Genomic DNA, 20,282 nt, shown 5'->3' on the forward strand with positions numbered 1-20,282 from the left:
AAACAATTTTCAGTTAATTTAACTTAACATATTTAACTAAGTAATCCTTAAATTTAATCCACTCTGTTGAATACGTTTGAGCTGCATCTACTTCCACACTGGAAAACACCTCCTTCCTCTCCTCCACCGCCCACCCCTTCCGCGTTTCTCCAAGTTTTGTCCTACGTGGAAAGTGAATGGAAAGAGGAGTGTGGAGGAGGGGAGGCGGGTGCGGAGGACGAAACACCGCGCTCCTCCTGGTCAACTGGATTGGCGGGTGAGAAGCAGGAGGAGGGGAGGGTTCTTTAAGCCTTTGATTGATTGGCAGCTCGGACGGCCAAGAGCTTTGCCGGCTCGCTCTCCCTTTCCCGCCCATTTTCCATTCAAGAGGCCTGCGAGGCCGCCGGCCCTCGCCCGCGCCCGAGAGCCAATGCCGGCTGCGTAGGGGCGGGCTCGGGAGCGATGGCTCAGCCAGTGGGCGTGGCCGGATCGGCTGAGGGAGAGGCGGCCCGGCCGGATCGACTGTGGGTTTCGTCCGATGGCGGCGCCCCTTCCTTCCCGCTGAGGCGGCCGCGTATGGCCAAGAGCCGAGCGGGAGGAAGCGGCGGCGGTGACGACGGGGAGGCTGCCTCCGCCGCCCAGGCCGGCGGCATGGGCTCTGCGCCCCGCGGACCCCTGGCCGAGGCGGAGGACGACGACGACGCTGCCGAAGACGAGGCGGCGTCGGCGGCAGCGGCCAGCGAGATGGACTCGCGGAGCTCCTTGGGCGGCGGCGGCAGCAGCTCCGACGGCGAGCGCCGCGTCGACAAGTTCGGCTTCCTCGTCGCCGACGGCGGAGACGGACCAGAGCAGGAGGCGCCGTGAGTGGCGGCGGCGGGGGGGGGAGTGAGCACTGGGCGCTCTTGCCATGGGCAGGGGCACTCTTGCCCCTTTCGGGAGTGGGTGCGTATGGGCTCGCCTTGAGCCCGGGAGTGGCCGGCCCGAATCAGGAGGCAAGTGGTGTCCCACCTCTTTGTAGTAGCCTCAAGTGCGGCAGAGGCGCTCTCGCCATGCGCAGGGGCACTGTTGCCATTCCCCGGAGATTGGCCTGTCTCTGCTATTGGCATAGGTTCCTTCGCCGCCGCCTCCCCCAATAAAATATTTGAGGGGGCCGCGCCCACCCCCAGAGTTGATGGACATTGCCTTACGAATGGTGTGCGCGTGCAAAGCACCATGCGATCGATTATACGGGGTGGGGCTTACTTACCTCTCCCATTACAGTGGGACCTCGGGTTACAGACGCTTCAGGTTACAGACTCCGCTAACCCAGAAATAGTACCTCGGGTTAAGAAGTTTGCTTCAGGATGAGAACCGAAATCACACGGAGGCAGCGGGAGGCCCCATTAGCTAAAGTGGTACCTCAGGTTAAAAACAGTATCAGGTTAAGAACGGACCTCCAGAACAAATTAAGTTCTTAATCCGAGGTACCACTGTATTTTATTCAAGTTGGCATCCCATATTCTTGGGGAGGGTGGTGGGTGGAAGTTTCTGTGTGTCACACACACACGCGCACACACACACTTAGCAGGGCACTCTTGCCATGGTCAGGAGGCACTCTCTGTGCCAAGAATGATGAGCTGTGGTAGGAAAACCCTGTGGAAGGGAAACTGCAAGTGGTAGCTATATGTTTGTGGTGTAGAGGCGCTCTGTCTTGTGGGCAAGGGTACTCTTCCCTGTTTGGGAGCTGGCTTTTGTCACTCCTGGGGGTGGGTAGGTGTGGGTGAGGGTGAACAGCTGGTGACTAAGTTTCTGTAACACCCCCCCCAATGGGCTGGAGTTTGCACCCAAGAGTTATAACCCCTGTTGAGGGTGAGGGCAAGTTTCTTTAGGCCCAGTGACGCTGAGGCATTTTTGCCATGGGCAGGATCACTCTTGCCTTTCTGGGAATTGTCCTGTCTTGCTGGCGGGCTGGGTGGGTGAGGCTGGCCATCAGTGGCTGTAAATTTCTGTAATCCCCAGCAGCCAGGGCAAGGGGGCACTCCTGCCATGGGGTGGGGAGGGGTGCTGTTTGCATCCCAGAGGGATGAGCATTGACGGGGAGCCCTGTGAAGGGAGAACTGTCGGTGGGAGCTATATGCATGTGTAACCCTGATGGCCAGGGGTTCTCTTTCCATGGGCAGGGATATTCTTGCTTTTCTGGGCCGTGTTAAAAGTTGTTTCTAGGCAGAAGAGAGGTGGGTAAGCAATTGCTTTGGTAGTAAAGCACAAAGAGCTTCCTATTTATGTAACCTCGGATGGGCTGGAGGACGCTTTCCCCATGGGCAGAGGTTCTTTTGCTTTTGAGAGTTGGAGTCTAATTGTGTCTGAGGGTGACCCTAGGCTGAAGAATATCGCTTTTGGCTACAGATGTCTGTTGCCTTCAGAGAGGTACCAGGCTCCAGCCTGCCTAGATTGGGGGGTGTCCCACACCTGGCTTGGAGGGATGTGTGATTAAAGGGATTCTGAGGACCTCTTGTTACTTTAAACTCCACTGTGGTCCAGAATAAAATGGGGCCAAGGCTACTTGGTTGAAGCCTCCTATCCAGCTCCTCCCTGGGATGTCCCAGGATATGGTTGAGTAGAAGGCACTTTTCATGAGCTTGGGTTTTCACACTTTTTATTCACCCTCTCTCTGTTTAGCGCTCTTGAGTCTGGAAACTGGTTTAGGGACTGAGTACTAAGGCATGGAATGGGGAGGATGTGTAGATTTTGGATTGCCAGAGTTAGGGGAGGCCTCCCCTGTTCTTCCCAGTGAGAGGTGGAGGAAAAATGGTTATTGTCTCAGTGCAACAGTAGTGAGAAGCTGTTGCTGCTGAACTTCCCCTCTTTAACAGTACCAGAGCCCTTCTGAGATATTGAAACAACTGAGGGGTGAAGGCTTTAGGCAGCAAACCCAGTCTACGGGCATCTGGGCCACAAGTGCCTGAGGGTGACCAAAGTGAAACCACCCTCATTGTTTCTGATCCTGGATGACGTGGGAATTGCAGTGCAGGGAGTATTCTTGTTTTGAAGTGAAGAGGTGCTTTATCTGAGGGTAGCAGAGTAAGGCAGGCTTTAGGAATGCAGATGTTGTGGCTTGGGGAATGGATCTTGATTGCCAAATCACCCTTCTCTGGGATACCTTCATCCCAGTCTCCACTGGGTGGGTGGTGGCAGTAGGCTAGAGCTTGCTATATGGGCCCTCTTAAAATCAACCTCTTTCCCCAAGTCTTCATGCACTGTTTTGGAGGGGGTGCCCTCCATTGTAGGATGTTTTGACTTCTTATGTAAGCACCTTAAGTTGCAGTCTTACTCTATCTGAGCCAGCCTGGAACTGGGCTTCCCCATAGCAATTTTCCCTCTCAGGGGCTGGTCTGCTGTAAAGCATAGATGATCATGTCCAAAGACACTAGGCAGTTGTCTTGGATAATTACCCTTCTCTCAGTTGACCGTGAGGCAGGTTAATGATTGTAAAGCATTTTTTCTGCTGCGCCACAGACGCAGCAACTGTTTTGTTTTGCTTTGTATGGCTTTGACTCTGTGGCCTGCTTCCTCCCCATTCTGAAAGAAGACAATTGATCCAGGAGGAAACATTCCCTTCAGCATGATTCTTTTAGGAACTGAAGAGCATGATATCCACTGAACTGAAGTAAAGGTGGGGGGAAGAAGCCACGTAACCCGTGACACTCTGGGGTGGGCGAGCCTGGAGAATGATTAATGCACACCTTGCAAATGAGACGTGTATTGCATTCCATCATCTCTTGTGTGAGAGTAGGTATACCTGTTTTGGTGAGAGCAGGGTCACTGTGGAAAGGTGGTAAGCTGGCTAGCATCCAACACTGGCCCATCCCAGCCAGTTGGCACTGTTCACTTACCCACGTGACGCTGTAAAACGCATGTCTCGATAGCAATATTTCCCATAGGGCAGCCTTCCTTTCATAGCCACCCAGCAATTAAAATATAACCCAGCCTTACAAATAAACCCGCGGATAATTTATTATATTTCTATAAGGCATTTATATACTTTCTGTCAAATGGATCCTGCAAAGCAGTTTACAATAATGTTTGTACAATGAAACGAGACAATAAAAATTTTGTATACATGCAAATGGGGGGGGGAGTTTTGAAGCAGCTGTTTTTCAGCTTCTTTTTCTGCTACCCTCAGGACAAAGGGGTGTTTCAAAAGCCCCTGTGGTGGGGGAAGGAGGAGCCATGGCTGTTTAGATCAGGTGTGGGGAACTTTCAACCTCCAGATGTTGCTGAAATTCAGCTGCCATCAGCCCTAGAGAGCACTGCCAGTGTTTAGGGATGGTGGGAGTTGCCATCTGGAGGGCCAAAGCTTCCTCGCACCTGGTTTAGTTTACCAGCCTGCTTGCTAATGTATATATAGTCATATATATAGTCATTTGTGGCACATTAAAAACTTGAATGCATGCTGAAGTGGAGATGCTGTCTTTTCCGCTTCCCAAATGATTTCCTGTTGGATCATGTGGAGAGGTGATTGGTTTTTTGTTTTGTTTTTCCTACAGGTGACCAAGTGAGTAGCCTGCCATGTCTAACCTTTGTGAGTTATAGGGACAAGATGCCTTGCTGTGAAGGGGGAAACAGTACTGTTGAGCCTCGTCCCCCTCTTCCTAGGATAGGAGCATTGGGTCCTTTAACTGCAGAACCTAAACTGCTGAGCTTCATTCAGTGAGCTGTGACTCACAAGTGGTTTGTAAATGGACCTTGGGTGGGGTGTATCAGTGGTGCTGCCACTGTCTCATTTCCCAACTTATAATACCATATTTTTTGCTCGATAGGACTCACTTTTTCCCTCCTAAAAAGTAAGGGGAAATGTGTGTGCGTCTTATGGGGCGAATGCAGGCTGCGCAGCTATCCCAGAAGTCAGAACAGCAAGCGGGATTGCTGTGCAGCGATCCCTCTTATTCTGGCTTTTGAGATTCAGAATATTATTTTTTCTTGTTTTCCTCCTCCAAAAACTAGGTGCGTCTTATGGTCTGGTGCATCTTGTGGAGCAAAAAATACGGTAGCTGCTTTTTCAGGGTAAAATCAGGTGTTAGATGCAGAAATAGCCACACTCCACTATGGAGTGAAGCTGCTTTTGGCCACTTTTGTACACCAGCAAGCAATATGATGGTTCAGACCACCTGAGGGGGGGGGGGGGGAAGCAGAAGCAGAAAGGAATAAAGATATGAAATAGAAGCACCTCCTACGACATAATGGGTAAGTGTGACCAGCTGTTAACCGGAAGGTTGTGGTGGAAGCTCACCCAGGGACAGCTGTGGGCTCTCTGTTGAAGCCTGAGATTGAAGGTGGATCCTGGTTGGCTGTAAAGGAGTTCCGCAGAATTGATTTGTTTTTGTTTTTTTCAAATGGGCTTGTCAATTTCACTTTTGCTGTCAGAAATGAGGAAGTGAAAATGACACATCCTGTTCACTACCCTGGAACAATAGGAGTGGGTGGCCTTCAAACAGTATGCCAGTAGGCAGATTAAAAATCGCAAGAGGTTCACAGAATGGGTGAGGCACTCCCTGACTGGGGGGTAGGGAGAGAGAGAGGAGGATAGACTTAAAGCAGTGAAAACACCCTGTTTTTGTTTATTAAAAAAACCACATAAATTCGGATTCGAACTTGTAAACTGGGGCTATACTGCGAGGGAGCACTGAGCCTACACAGTATATCCAAAATCTACTGACAATGTAGGCGTTGGACATGGGATGGCAGAGGAATTTGTGTTGCTCAACTTGTATCTCTCTGATTTCCCTTTCCGCTCATGCCTGCAGCATTGGCCTGTACCAGGGGTCAGCAAACTTTTTCAGCAAAGGGCTGGTCCACTGTCCCTCAGACCTTGGGGGGGGGCTGAACTATATTTTTTTGGGGGGGTGAACAAATTCCTATGCCCCACAAATAACCCAGAGGTGCATTTTAAATAAAAGCACACATTCTACTCATGTAAAAACACCAGGCAGGCCCCACAAATAATCCAGAGATGCATTTTAAATAAAAGGACACATTCTACTCATGTAAAAACACACTGCTTCCCAGACTGTCCGTGGGCCGGATTTAGAAGGCAATTGGGCCAGATCTGCCCCCGGGCCTTTGTTTTCCTACCCATGGCCTATACTGTACAGTATTACATATTGCCACTTATTAAAGGGTTCCTGCACTGTCTGTGCTTTTCCTTCTTCTGGTAGGAATCTCAATGAATGTGGTAGCTGGAGAGAAACGGTTATTTTCCTAGCAACTAAAAATAAAATTGTGGCACTGCCTTCATTGAGGAAATACATCTTGGATACTTGATTTTGGTGTGAATATACCTAGCTCTGAAATATTGTCCAGCACCTTCTGACAGCCTTGTATTGAAAGGAGCAGGGGCACAACTGGACAGCCTCCTATCACAGCAGACCTATTAGCTTTTACTGTGACCCCAAATGGACTGAGATATCTAAGAACATGCTACCTCCTGTTGGGGGTTCCAAGGTAAGCCATTGTTTACCAGGCCCAATTGACTTAATTCAGTTGCTTCCAGTATTGGGAGGAGATCTGGTGTGTTTAGGAAGAAAATAGTACGCTGAATCAAAGAGGCATAGGGATTGGAGTGTGGGTTTCTCTGGTTGAGTGTATGGAGACTAGGAGTCAATACTTGCCACCCACACATAGCAAACGGTTGATGTTCAGGGCTGTTGAAGGATATGCAGACTGAGTGAATGTTGCTTTTTATGAGAGCCTTTGCCAGACTGCGAGAGCTCCTTAACATGCAGGAGGAGTGTCTGGAATATGTAGCAGAGGAGATAAGTGAGAGTGAAGGAGAGAGCAAGCAGCCACTACTGCAGTGTGCTGGTGCCAGAGCTACTCCCTCTTGTTGCTTCGTTGTATATATGAGAGCAGGAATCTCATTCGCTGGGAGGCTATGGCTGTTGCACAAAACACCCAGAAAAGGTTGCAACAATGAAAGGAGATTTGGGAAATTAGTCCTTGTTACCTTGGCTGCTCTGAGTGTGGTAGTGACTCCCAAACTGGGTGCTGTGTCCCCCACTATCTCTTTGAGCTCAGAGGCCCCATGGGGGATTGATCCTGTCTCCTGCTCATATGAACAGTGACATCAACTTGAGGGCGGGCCTTAGGATGTATCGGGATTCCACAGTGCAGTCTGCTGCACTACTGTGGATGGGCACAGCATTACCATAGAAGCATCTCCGTTAGCTAGGGAACATGGTGCCATCCCTGAGTCCTGACTGACCGATCCAAAGGGTATGATCAGAGGTTTGGAGGCAATATAAACTGGGCTATTTGGCAGTCTTAAGAAGGTTTCCAGGTCAAGGTGATCAGGAAAACCTATGTGCATTTCATAAGTATACTTGAAAGATGACAATCTGGAACAGGCATCCCCAAACTCGGCCCTCCAGCTGTTTTGGGACTACAATTCCCATCATCCCTGACCACTGGTCCTGTTAGCTAGGGGTGGTGGGAGTTGTAGTCCCAAAAGAGCTGGAGGGCCGAGTTTGGTGATGCCTGATCTGGAACATAAGAGTCCGCCTTCTACTTCTCCCCACTGGAAATGGAATGAATGAGAAGAGGGGGTTTTCCTCCCTGGCTGGAGCCTTGACAAAAATTGCTCCTCTTAAGGAACTGGCAACAACAAAAAATTAGGTAGCAATTTAAGGGAAATACCCCAGGAAGCAGCCTTATACTGAGTGAGGGCATTGGTCCATCTAGCTTAGCATTGTCTTCATTGACAGGCAGCAGCTCTCCAGGGCTTCAAGTGGGTTTCTCTCCCAACCCTGCCTGGAGATGCCAAAGATTGAACTTGGGACCCCTGCATGCAAAGTGTTCTATCTCTGAGCTACAGGAAATATTAAAAGGGGGCAACAAACATTTGAGTCAAGGCAACTGTATGCAAAATGCATCTCTTAGGAACTTTCATCATGATCATTTTTGCTTGGAGTTTCTGTTCTAAACAAAACAATGCAATAATAATCTGAGATGCAGAATAAGTTTTTACTGTCCTATCTTATCCTGGAAGTCATGGATAGATTTAAAACTCCATTAAAAAAAAACACCAAAATCACAGAATCCCCGAGCTGGAAGGGACCCAAGGGTCATCTAGTCCAACCCCCTGCAATGCAGGAATCACAGCTAAAGCATCCATAACAAATGGCCATCCAGCCTCTGCTTTAAAATAGCATAAGGGTATAAGGTTTCTTCCATCTTAACCTACCTTCCATTAAACTTTTCAGAAGCATTTCAGAAGCTCTCAAATGGCCCAGAGTCTGTCTCTGCAGCTGTGAGGTCTAAAGAAACCAACTTACTCTCTCACGGCTCTGTGGCAGTTATCAGAGTTTGATTAGAGGCTTGTAGGTGCCTCCCCCCCTTTCTGTTTGTGGTGCTTTTAGATCTCTTCACATTCCTAGGTTGCTGGCACGAAAGTTGCAAGTGAAACCACTGACTTGGAACAAACAGTTACTGAGACTTCTGCTATCTCAGGCTTGCAGATAAATCCACAAACCTAACCTATTACTTATTTTTGGCTTACGAGCATTTAATAGCCTATCCTTTAGCCCACACATAATGCTGTAGTGTTGCTTGTTACCCGACAACAGCCTGAAAGGAAACTGAATGATCCAACAACAGTCTCTCTCTTCCTGTTTATCAGACTTCCCTTACCTGGTGGCCAGGAAGGCAATTATTCCACACTGCAGGTGAGCAGCAAGTGGCTGTTGTGAAAGCGACACTCTCATCTTAGTCTCATTGCCTAATCCTTGTTTCATGAACTGCCCTGTAGCTACAGGCACTTTGCATATGCCACGGGGCATGCTAAAGGAGTGCTTCATTCCATAGCTCGAGTCAAGAACCTAGAAAGTTGCCATGCTGAGTCAGACCATCGCCCTGTATTGACCACAGTGGGGCTGTGGAACATTTTTCAGCCTGAGGGTTGCATTCCCTCATGGGCAACCTTTCAGGGGCCACTGCCAGGTGTGGGCAGGGCAAAGGGGTAAAAAAATAGATGGGATCAGAGGCAAAAGTGGCTGGAGCAACACATGGCTCTTTCCTTTGTACATTACTCTGTTTTCCAGACAAGCAAACATCAAAGGGTTCTATACACACCCCTCTCCCCATACAGGTAGGAGAGAGCATTGATCACAGTTTAAGGACGCATTGAGAGTTGAAGCCTGGGAAGGAGGCACGGCTAGGGCGAGGCCTGAGGCCTGGATTGAGAGACCGTGCTGCCTAATTTATATGCACACACGCGGAATACACATCCTGTTAATGTGCAAGAAGCAGTTTGGTGCCTTTTCCAGATTACTCTGATTTTGCTGCAGTTTTAAATATTATTTTGGTCCATTTCCAGGAAAGGGGCTAGAGAACAGAAAAACAAAGATTAGAGGGAGAACAGATGCAGCTGTGGTAGGAGGCAAATACATCCTGCTTGGATGGGTGCCTGGGGGCAAACGGTGGAAGACCTGGAAGACCTCCGCAGCTGGGAGGTTGACCAGCAGACTGCATTAAGCACTTTGAGTGGTACATTGAAAGTATGCTTAATGTAGCCTTCTCCATTCAGGTGTCTTTCCAGACCCCCTTCTTACAAAAATTGAGAGGTTTTGCTTTGTTTTTCTAGTTTTGTTTGTGATTTGGGAGTTGCCTGTTTGGGGCTGTGCATCTGCTTTTGTCTTTAGGTTGATGCAGGAGGCAAAGTACAAGACACTTTCAACTTGCATAAGGGTTATGTTCCGGGGACATGGGCATAGCTAAGATTTATTTTAGGGGCGCAGGCTTTATATTCGGGGTCAAAACAGAGTTATCTGCAACACAGTTGGTTAGTTAGCTGCAGGCAATAATGCTTCAGAACACCAGTTGCTGGAAACCACAGGAGGGGAGAGTGCTCTTGTTCTCAGGTCCTGCTTGTGTGTTTCCCAGAAAAGGCATCTGGTTGGCCATTGTGAGCAAAGGATTCTGGACTGGATGGACCACTGGCTTCATCCAGCAGGCTCTTCTTATGTTCAAGGGAGGAGGGAAGGAAAGGGGGTTGGCAGAGAGAAAAAGGTAAGGTATTTCACCCCAGACGTCAGACCTTTCCCCATCCATTACCAGCAAGTGGCCCCCACTTGATTACCTTTGAAAGGAGTATAGCCTTCAAAGGAAAGAAAGTTCCCTGCCCTTTCAGTAAATGAGATGAACTTAAGCAATATCTTTGCAAAAGGCATGCAGCTTTGAGAGATCACCGTGCACAATAAATGAATAGTAGTAACTGGACAGGGCAGGTCTCCCTGTGGGGAGATGTCATGTAATATTATGTTTGCATACAAACATACTGGGTGGGGCATACCTGCAAATTGGGTGTGGGACAGCTCTTAAATATCCTCTTTTTAAAAAAAACACAAAAAACAACAGCATCAGTTCCCCCAAAAGCAAATGTCCCGAGCCCTCTTCCCTCCTGCTACCTTGTCTGTGTTATCCCTCCACAATCAGGAGGCAGAATGCCTCTGAATGCCAGTTACCAGGAATCCAGGTGGGGAGAGATGTGTGCACTCAGTTGCAGCTTGACAAGCTTCCCATTGGGGCATCAGATTGGCCAGAACAGGATGCTGGACTGACTAGATGGGTCACTGGCCTGACCAGAGGCCAGACTCTTCTTTTCCAGCTGAGCCAAATACACGTAGAAAACCTTCTTTAGCTAGAAGCTATTTTTTAAAGCCTAGGTTAAAGCTCATCAAGTCGTCATCTTGCTGCATGTGGACATTATAGCCCTATAACTGGCCGCACCTACGAAAGTTTGACTCAGAATTGTTGAGACAACTTGCTCCTGAGCTTGGAGGAGAAGCAGAACTTCCTTCATGCTAAGTTGCAACGACCCATTTTTTTACCTCAGTGGTTGTTTGCAAATGGTGCAGGTCTAATATGCCTTTAGAATTGGGTAAACCATTTCCTTCACCCTAAGGGCAGAGTGAGATGTCAGATTCTGGGCATCTGTCATTTAAATTATAATGTGGGGAGCTGTCCTCCCCATATGTTTTGACAATACTTGTACAGCTTGCCTGTAAATAACATGTCTTTTAAAAATTGGATTTATTAGCAGCTCATCCTCATCTGTTCTGTGCTGACAAATAGCATCAGAAGCAAGATCTAGCCTAATGAATCTGGTGGTTTGCTCTTTTTTAAAAAAAGAAAGAAAAAAGAAGGTTGACCGGTGTGTGTGAATTGTGGGTTTAAAACTAGGTCAAAGCAGGGCCTCTGCTCCCATCTAGTTCCTAAAGTAATGCTGCACTAGGCAGAGTGGTGGGATTGGGATGCTGTTGCAAAAGTGATTAGCCTAGGGGTGGCCTGCACCTAAGATGTGCCACATTCTAACTGAGCTGTTTATCACAATGAAGCAAGCGGTTCCACTGGTTTGTTTTCAGACAAAGAAGCGGAACAAATCTAGTGTGTAAATCAAGCTAGAAAATACTTCAATAAAGCCAGTACATGATTGATGGGGAAGCAGAAGCTTTTATTATCTCACTTCCCAATATTTGGTCATTAAAAAGCTGTGTGTGGTTATTAAGGCAGATATGGAAAACCTTTGGCCCTCCACACATTGCTGAACTGCAGTGCCTATCATCCCTGGCCATTGGCCACTTTTGCTGGGGCTGATGGGAGTTGTAGTTCAGGAACATATGGGGCAAAGGGGTGGGCAGAGGCTCCTCACACCTAGGTTAAGGGGAGCAGAGGAAAGCAGGAACCTGAGGAAGTGAAATGGGAAATGGGTTGTTGAGAGCAAGGGATCAGAATGAAGGAAGGGGTAAAGCCTTATGAGTCCAGGGTATAGGAAACCCAGGGCTTAACTTGAGAATAGAAGCTGGTGACTAAAGGGGTTGGCAAGGGACGTTGTGTAGTTTACAGTCCATTTTAAGCATGGTGGTAGGCCTTTTTCCAGAGTAAAAAGCTTGAAGGCTTTTTCTCATGTTCTTGGGTATGGTTAAGAGCAGTTGGCTAGCTGGAGGTGGTTTATTATGCTGGTGGTTGAAGTGTTCCAAACTTCATTGTATTGTTGGCCTGTGGTCGGAACAACCGGCTGGGGATTTACTCAGAGGCCTGCAGCCAAGGTTATATCCTTTGACTCTTCACCTCTTAAGCTGACTTATGTGGCCTCCTAGTTTTCCAACTCTGACTCCTTCCTCTGTTTTTCTTCCCTCTGCCCTCATTCTGACCATTTCCTCTTGGACCTTTTTTGATATTCTTGCTGCTTACATCTCCTTTCCTAGGCCCATCCATGTGCCCTGGTTCTCTAGGGTAAGGGCAGCTCAGCAAGACCTCTTAAGAGTCAGAGCAGCTGAGCCAGTGGCAGCCAGAGACTTCAGGGCAGCCCTGCCGATCACTGCCAGGACCTTGCCACTGGACATTACATGCTTTGTGTAATTTGAACATGACTCACAAGTTGTGCTTCTTAAAGTTTGACTTACTTTGGTGCACAATGTTGTGTTTAAAGCACAAAGTACACCCCACCTTTTGGTATACCTGCCTATTCAGTTTAACTAACAAGCTTCTTCATGCATACGTTACAGGTACATACAGTGGAACCTCAGGTACCCTCTGGTAACGTAAACTTTGGGTTGCGAAAGCGGCAAACCTGGAAGTGTTTCACCGCTCGTGCGTGGCAGAAACAGTCTACTGCCGCATGCGCAGAAGCGGTCTCTCCGGTTGAGAAAACTTTGGGATACAGCCAGACTTCCGGAATGGATCCCGTTCGCAACCGGAGGTACCACTGTATAAAAGATGCTAGGGAGATTTGAATAACCTCTACTGAAGTGGTTGGGCAAATTTTGCCTTTGTTCACCAGCATTCAATGGCACTGTGGAAATTGGGCTGGCCTGATTGATCTGGTAGAGCTTCTGCTTGGCATGCAGAGGGTCCCAGGTGCAATCCTCAGCATCACCAGGTAGGGTTGGGAGGATTCCCTGCCTGAAATTTGGGAGAGCCACTGCCAGTCAGTGTAGGCAACACTGAACTAGATGGTCTGACGCTGTATTTGGCAGCTTCCTATCTAGTGAAGCATGGGCCTGAGCATGTAGATTCAGCTGGGCCTTTACAGTTAGGAAAGACACATGGCTTAGATGTCTCATCTGCTCCACCACCAGTAACAGAAGTTTAGCAGGCACCAGCTACATTAAGTGGACTAGAAGAAGGCCCAGTGCTGTTACAATCTGCAGGGAATGAATCTCTGGCAGCTATTCCAGGCTCCAGGATCTTGCTGTTCCGTTTCCGTCAAGCCATGCCAGATTCTTGTCTGCTGCAAAACTGGTTTTTCCATTCAAGCTCAGGATTTTTGCGCATTGATGTGCACTTGGCTTAAGCATTGTCAGATAAGCAGCTTTATCTGGCTCCCTTCAGAATCTCCTTCCTACAGGAGGAATGGGAAAATCTCTCGCTTTTGTGAAAAGAGTGGGTGGGTGTCACTTTGGAGCTGCGGATGAGCCTGCTGTTAAAGCTCGCCCGTGAATTTTGGAGGAGTTCATACTTGGCAATTCTTGTGCAAAAGAGCAAGGCTGACTACCTGTACACTGCCTCCCATACTTCTTGAGACAATTGTCATTGACTGTAAAATGGCAGCTCGTATACAAGCAGGGACTGAGGTGCAGAGAGAGTGGGGAGTTTTGAAGCACTGACTTGGCATTCCCAATTCATGCATGGCCAGTGCATATTCAGAACTACTTTGGAGAGCCAGTGTGTTGTTGAGACTAGAAGGTTGAGTTTGGACTAGAGAGGGCCAGGTTCAAATTCTGTCACCAGCCCTCAAGCTTGCTGCCTGGGTGGGTGTGCTCTCTCAGCCTCACCTACCTCACAGGGTGGCTGTAGGATTAAAAAGGAGCTAGTCTGGAGAAGGAGGCTGGGAGAATACCTTAACTAAAAATGTTAGTTCTCCCAGTAGAGCCAGATTAGGTCCTTAATTTCCCACCCTCCCAAAAAAAGATTTGAAATTCTTCTTATGCCCAGGTCTCTTGCTGTCTTCTCTGCTCTGTAAGTAGAGAGGAAGCAAGGAGTCCTGAATAGTGTTAAGGTGGTGGGAGAGTGCAAATTCATCCTGATCTGTCTACTAGAGGAAATCCAGCAAGCAGATTGAGATGTAATGTTTGGAGACGATCACACCCTCTATACTAAGAGGGGTGTGTGTGTTGACCCTATGGCCCTCCAGATGTCATAGGACTCCATATATCTCTTTACAGAAGACTGAAACATCACTAGCAGAATTCTTGGAATCTCAAATTATGCAATAATACTCCATGTGTTGGTACATCTCCTTGAAGAAAATTGTAATTACCATATTTTTCAAGGCTTCTATTAAGCAAGGATTGGTGGAATTACAGAACTGTTTGAGCTGATTTCATCTCTCTCTTTTCCCCTTCCTGCCCCTTTTCTCTTTTGTGTTGTGTCTCTTAGACCGTAATATTGTCTCTTAGAGCGCTAACTGTTGGTGGGATTGATATTTGTAAGCTGCTCTGGGAGTCCCCTTTCTCCCTCCCCAGCCCCAGTTAAGAGCGGAGTCAGGATCCTTCACTCAGTCCAATGTCTAAATAAAATACTGCTGCAGCTGTGTGGGGGTGTTCCCAGAATGGTTTGGTTATAGAATTAATGTGTATTTTTGTTAATAAGCAGTTTTGAGCACACGGAGAGGTGGAGTTTTAAACCACATCCAATAAATAGATCTTGTGGCTACTGCTCTTCCTTGGAGCGGTTCCTCTGACTTTTGCCAAAGTCAGAGCCTGAGCATCTTTCTAGAAGTGCTTTGTAGAGATTCTCATCTTTGGGCCTGTTTTTGATGGCAGTCAATTCTTTAAGTAGGTGGAAGCTGGGTGTAACTAGGGATGGATGAATTTGTCAAATTTCACTTTCTCATTTCCCCATCCCTATAGGTTCTGTTATCTACATTTCTCCATCAGTTTCTGATTTTTTAAAATACAGTCGTACCTCAGTTCTCGAACAGAATGCATTCCAAGAGTCCGTTTGACTCCTGGAATCGTTTGAGAACCAAAACGTGGTTTCCAATTGGCCGCAGGAGCATCCTGTAGCCAATCAGAAGCCGTGCCAGATGTTCGGCTTCCGAAAATCAGAACACTCACTTCTGGGAGCTAAGATGTTTGGCTTCCAAGGTACGGCTGTATAAAAAGTTATCAGAAAAATTCATCAGCCCTTTACTGTGTACAATCTCCTGATAATGCTTTTTTTTGTTAGCAGTTTTGCCTTATATTAAATGTCTTTTGCTAGGTTTTCTACTAATATGTGCATTTTATGTATGCTTTCCCCTAACATTTGTACTTTTGTATAGCGTATTTTTCGCCCTATAAGACGCACTTTTCCCCCTCCAAAAATGAAGGGGAAATGTGTGTGCGTCCTATGGGGCGAATGCAGGCTTTCCCTGAAGCCTGGAGAGCGAGGGGGGTCGGTGCACACCGACCCCTCTCGCTCTCCAGGCTTCAGGAAGCTATCCACTAGCCGTGGGAGACCCAGCTCTCCGAAGGCTAGCGGAGACCTTGCCGGCACGCAGAAGCTTGGGGCGCGCTGAGCTCCGCACGCCCCAAGCTTCGGGATTAGCGCAGCGCTCCGCTAGCCCTGGGAGAGCCCCACGGCTCTCCCACAGCTAGCAAAGACCTTGCCGGCACCCAGAAGCTTGGGGCACGCTGAGCTCCGCTCGCCCCAAGCTTTGGGATTAGCGTAGCACTCCGCTAGCCCTTGGAGAGCCGCGCGGCTCTCCCACGGCTAGCGGAGACCTTGCCGGCACCCGGAGGCTTGGGGCGCGCTGAGCTCCGCATGCCCCAAGCTTTGGGATTAGCGCAGCGCTCCACTAGCCCTGGGAGAGCTGCGCAGCTCTCCCAGGGCTAGCGGAGACCTTGCCGGCACCCAGAAGCTTGGGGCACGCTGAGTTCCGCTCTCCCCAAGCTTCGGGATTAGCGCAGTGCTCCGCCAGCCGTGGGAGAGCCGCGTGGCTCTCCCACAGCTAGCGGAGACCTTGCCGGCACCCAGAAGCTTGGGGCGCGCTGAGCTCCACTCGCCCCAAGCTTCGGGATTAGCGCAGCACTCCGCTAGCCCTGGGAGAGCCGCGCAGCTCTCCCAGGGCTAGCAGAGACCTTGCCAGCACCCAGAAGCTTGGGACGCGCTGAGCTCCGCTCGCCCCAAGCTTCGGGATTAGCGCAGCGCTCCGCTAGCCCTGGAAGAGCCGCGCAGCTCTCCCAGGGCTAGCGGAGACCTTGCCAGCACCCAGAAGCTTGGGGCGCACTGAACTCCGCTCTCCCCAAGCTTCGGGATTAGCGCAGCGCTCCGCTAGCCGTGGGAGAGCCGCGCAGCTCTCCCAGGGCTAGCAGAGACCTTGCCAGCACCCAGAAGCTTGGGGCACGCTGAACTCCGCTCTCCCCAAGCTTCGGGATTAACGCAGCGCTCCGCTAGCCGTGGGAGAGCCACGCGGCTCTCCCACAGCTAGCGGAGACCTTGCCGGCACCCAGAAGCTTGGGGCGCGCTGAGCTCCGCTCGCCCCAAGCTTCGGGATTAGCGCAGCGCTCCGCTAGCCCTGGGAAAGCCGCGTAGCTCTCCCACGGCTAGCGGAGACCTTGCCGGCACCCAGAAGCTTGGGGCGCACTGAGCTCAGCACGCCCCAAGCTTCGGGATTAGCGCAGCGCACCTGGGGGGGAAATAAAAGTTTTTTCCTTTATTTCCCCCCCAAAAAACTAGGTGCATCCTATGGGCCGGCGCGTCCTATGGGGCGAAAAATATGGTATATTTTTTGGTTTGAGAATGCATTGCAAAATTTGGAGAAATGTGAGTTTGAGAAGGGTGGCTGCTTTAAAGTTTGCATATTGTTTCAGCAAGTGTGAGTTAGGAGGGTTCACTTTCAGATTCATACCAACCCAAATTTCTCACCCAATACGTAGGTGTAATGTTGGCTTTTCCATCAGCAGCCAGGAGTTGAAGAGCAAACAGGGAATTCTGAGTTGAGAGAAACCCAGCAGGTCTAACAGAAACTGAAGCAGCTTTCCACTGGGGAATAAAATGGGCAAGTCTTGGATGAAAGCTGCCTTGCTTATCGCTCTAGCTTCAGTTTTTATTAGACATGCTGGATTCCCAGGAATTTCATAGACTTGCTGGCTCTCGAAACCCCTAAACTGCTGATGGGGTGGAGGGAAGCCCCTGCATCAGGGACTCTCGATTTAGTAAGGCCACACACTTCTGTGCAAAGAGCCAGTTAGATCTCTGTGGAATGTGCTGTCCTGGCTGCCCCCAGTTTTAATTTCAGTCTGGTTTGGCAGCATTGCTTGTTTCTAGAGTTATGTCTCCTTTTTCGGCAACACCCGGAAAAACTGAGTTGTGCTGGTTCTGTTAGCTGTGCCTCCGGTCACCCTCCTGCACTAAGACTGCATCTGTCAGTGCAACTTTGCTTGGCTTCCTGCTCCTAGAACCTCTCCCACATTCATAGATTATTATTGTCTGTTACTCCTTCTCCCTAGCCTGAAACCGGTAATCTAGCCTGGAATAGGGCCAGTGCAGCTAGGCAATGTGTCGCCAAACTGTTTATAAGCTGGTGCAGATTGTATTATTAAATCAACCTGTGCAGGCTTCAAGTTCTCAGGAAGGTCAGGCAAGCACAGTTGATTTATCTGACACAAGAAGTCAGATTGGGATTATCGGCTTTGGTGACTCTGGTGCAAGCATAGCAGTTTGAATGTAGGTTTTGTGCCCAGGGTTCAGAAGAAGGAACCCTGGTTGATGTTAACTGTGGTTAGGGTTGCTGCTGATGGTACCCCTTAACCATGGTTGAGATGAGTGAATTTGCTCTCTGGAGGGGATTCAACTGTCTCCTCATGATCCCTTACAAGTGAGTCAGTGGTATTTCTTGACTTGCCCATATGGGGTGTGTATGGATGAATGGATGGAAGAGAGATTTATGGCCACAGCAGATGGTCTGTATCCATTTTGGATTAAAAGGATGGGGCTATCTAGGTCAGGAGGTATAAGAAAAACATGGCTGTTTTCTCTAGATTAAGTTTATCATTATTATTAATTACTTATTGGACTTACTAGGCACTTTTTATGGCATACAATACAATATAGATAAGCATTAAAACCAATGTAAAGCCAAAACAAAAGCTGAAAACATTGATATACATAAAAAGAAGTCTAAGAAATGCCTCCCACTAACAGAAACCATGATGTCTACCACCCTCCAAATTAAAGGCCAAAAGCCTAGCACCTAAAAGTAGCCTGTGTCGGTGCCAGGCTTGCTTCCCTGGGGAGAACATTCTACAAGCAGAGAGCTACCACTGAAAAATGCATTATTGTGCTGTCACCGTCTGGACGACCTGAGATGATGAACACAGAGTTAGAGCGGGCACGCTAGAGATGGCAGGTGTGGATGGCCCTTTGCCTCCTGGTATTCCCCATGTGACAGCTGTGGGGTAGATTAATGGGTTAGCAGCCAAATTTGTGGTGAAAGGGGATAAGTGCTCGTTCTTGCTATCCAAGGGAAACTGTGCCAGGGTGTGTCCTTTCCAGTCATAGTAACACCATGATTCTGCTGACTTTGTCGGTAATCCTTAACAGCCCCTTTAAGGTAGGTCACTATTCCTTCCATTGCAGTGGTAAGTGTGTGCAATTGAGGCTGAGACAAAAAGAACTTGCCTTAGGACAGTCTGTAACAGGTAGTCATGCAGCTAAACTATTAAATCCAGAGCCTAATTACCTTACCCCCACCACCACCCTCCCTCTTCTGTTGGTAATATGTATACCAAAATGTGGTGAGCAAGTCCTGCTCCATTAGGGGCCCCCGTCTGCTGACTGTGCTGTTGGAACCACTGGACAGAGGCACTTACCTGTTTAATGTTTATTCAGCTTATTAGTTGCTTGCGTGTGAGAGTCTCTGAGTGACTTAAAACATTTTAGCAGCGTAAAGCTTGACATAGAATTGGGGCTGGGGAATCAGTTAGTTGCAATAAGAGTCATACAATAACGTATGGAAAAAAACAGGGAAGATTTCAACAGCAAAAACATGCCATTAATAGAAAGCACAACTGCAGTAATTACCCAAATACCTGGGAGAAAATTTTTTAACTGGCACTGAAAGGTGGTTAATGGTGGCACCAGACAGAACCCACCAGGGAGATGTGAACTGAGTCGACTTTGCTGGCTCACAGCCCTGTCTCATCACCTGTGTGCTAGCTCTCCTAGAAAGATTGGGCAATGGTCATAGCTCAGTGGTAGAGCTTTAATGCAGAAGTTCCCAGGTTCAATCCCTGGCATCTCCAGGTAGGGCTTGGAGTGATTCACTTTCTGAAACACTGGGCAGATGCTGCCAGCCAGTGTAGGCAGTACTGGCTCTGTATAAGGCAGTATCCTATGTTCCTGTGCTTTCACCTAGCATCACTGTAGACTCAGAGGATTGGCCCTAGTGGGCTGTTCTTGATGCGAGTTCATCGGCACACTTGAACCGGGGCCTCAAAATGTGCCTAGGTGGCATTCCTGCTGTGTGTAGCACCAGAAGGCCATCACAGAGGCAACCTGGTATGTCTGCTGGCAGTGAGCTGTGCACTTACTTCCTCTTGAGGCCGTTCTGCATCCCAGCTTTTTTCCAGCCCCCATGTGAAAACAAAGGGGACCTTGTCCAGCCCCCCGAACTCCTAATGAATTGTCTAGCCTGTTCACAGAGGTACACAAAGGCCTGTTTAGGCAGCCCTGAGAGCCTCAAGCACAAGCAGTTGGGTCCATTCCAAGCATCAGATTAAAAGATCCCTAGCCCCCTCCTCTCTACCCCCCTCCAATGAGCAGGCCTTACTGCCTCAGCCAAATGATTCAGGAGGAAAAAACATTAGAGCACCTGTTCATCCTGCACCAAGAATGAGGAACCTGTGGCCCTCCAGATGGTGCTGGACTTCTTAGTAAAGCAGCTTCCAATGCTGGCCATCTGTGGAGAATGTTTGAGGCTTTCTGCAATGGATGGTTCCCATTTCCTTCATGCTTGGCTCAGAATGTGTTGAAGGAGTGCATTATAGGCTCCCTACCGCTCAGTGCCCGCAGCTGAATTGCATGTTTAAGCCAGGCACGGAGCTGGTTCTCTCTTCTCTCCCGCCCCCCCCCCCCAAAAATCCCAGGTGCTTTGGCACAATCTCAGCACAATCAGCCAAGGAATTCTTGGCATTTAGTTCTGTTGCCTACCTTAAGCCTTTGCTGGAGTAAGTGGGTTTAAAATGTACATTCTCTAGTACTGTGAGAATGCAAGTGACTCAAAAGGATAAAAAATGAATAAACCATGTACAGTTATTGATTATACAGTTATTGGCTGCTTGTTG

The 20,282-nt window shown here is 48.7% G+C and overlaps 1 protein-coding gene across 1 annotated transcript in view; it reads left to right on the forward strand.

Moving 5' to 3' along the window:
* The first annotated feature begins 426 nt into the window (after nt 1-426).
* Nucleotides 427-20,282, forward strand: part of TBC1D10A (TBC1 domain family member 10A) — a 38,204-nt gene continuing 18,348 nt past the window's right edge. The window contains exon 1 of the mRNA XM_083717363.1: nt 427-839. Within this exon, the coding sequence (XP_083573489.1) occupies nt 442-839 (398 nt within the window). The 5' untranslated portion in view covers nt 427-441. The remainder of the gene's footprint in view (nt 840-20,282) is intronic.

This window comes from Podarcis gaigeae (genome assembly GCF_964106915.1).
Source record: "Podarcis gaigeae genome assembly, chromosome: 16".
Lineage (NCBI taxonomy): Eukaryota > Metazoa > Chordata > Lepidosauria > Squamata > Lacertidae > Podarcis > Podarcis gaigeae.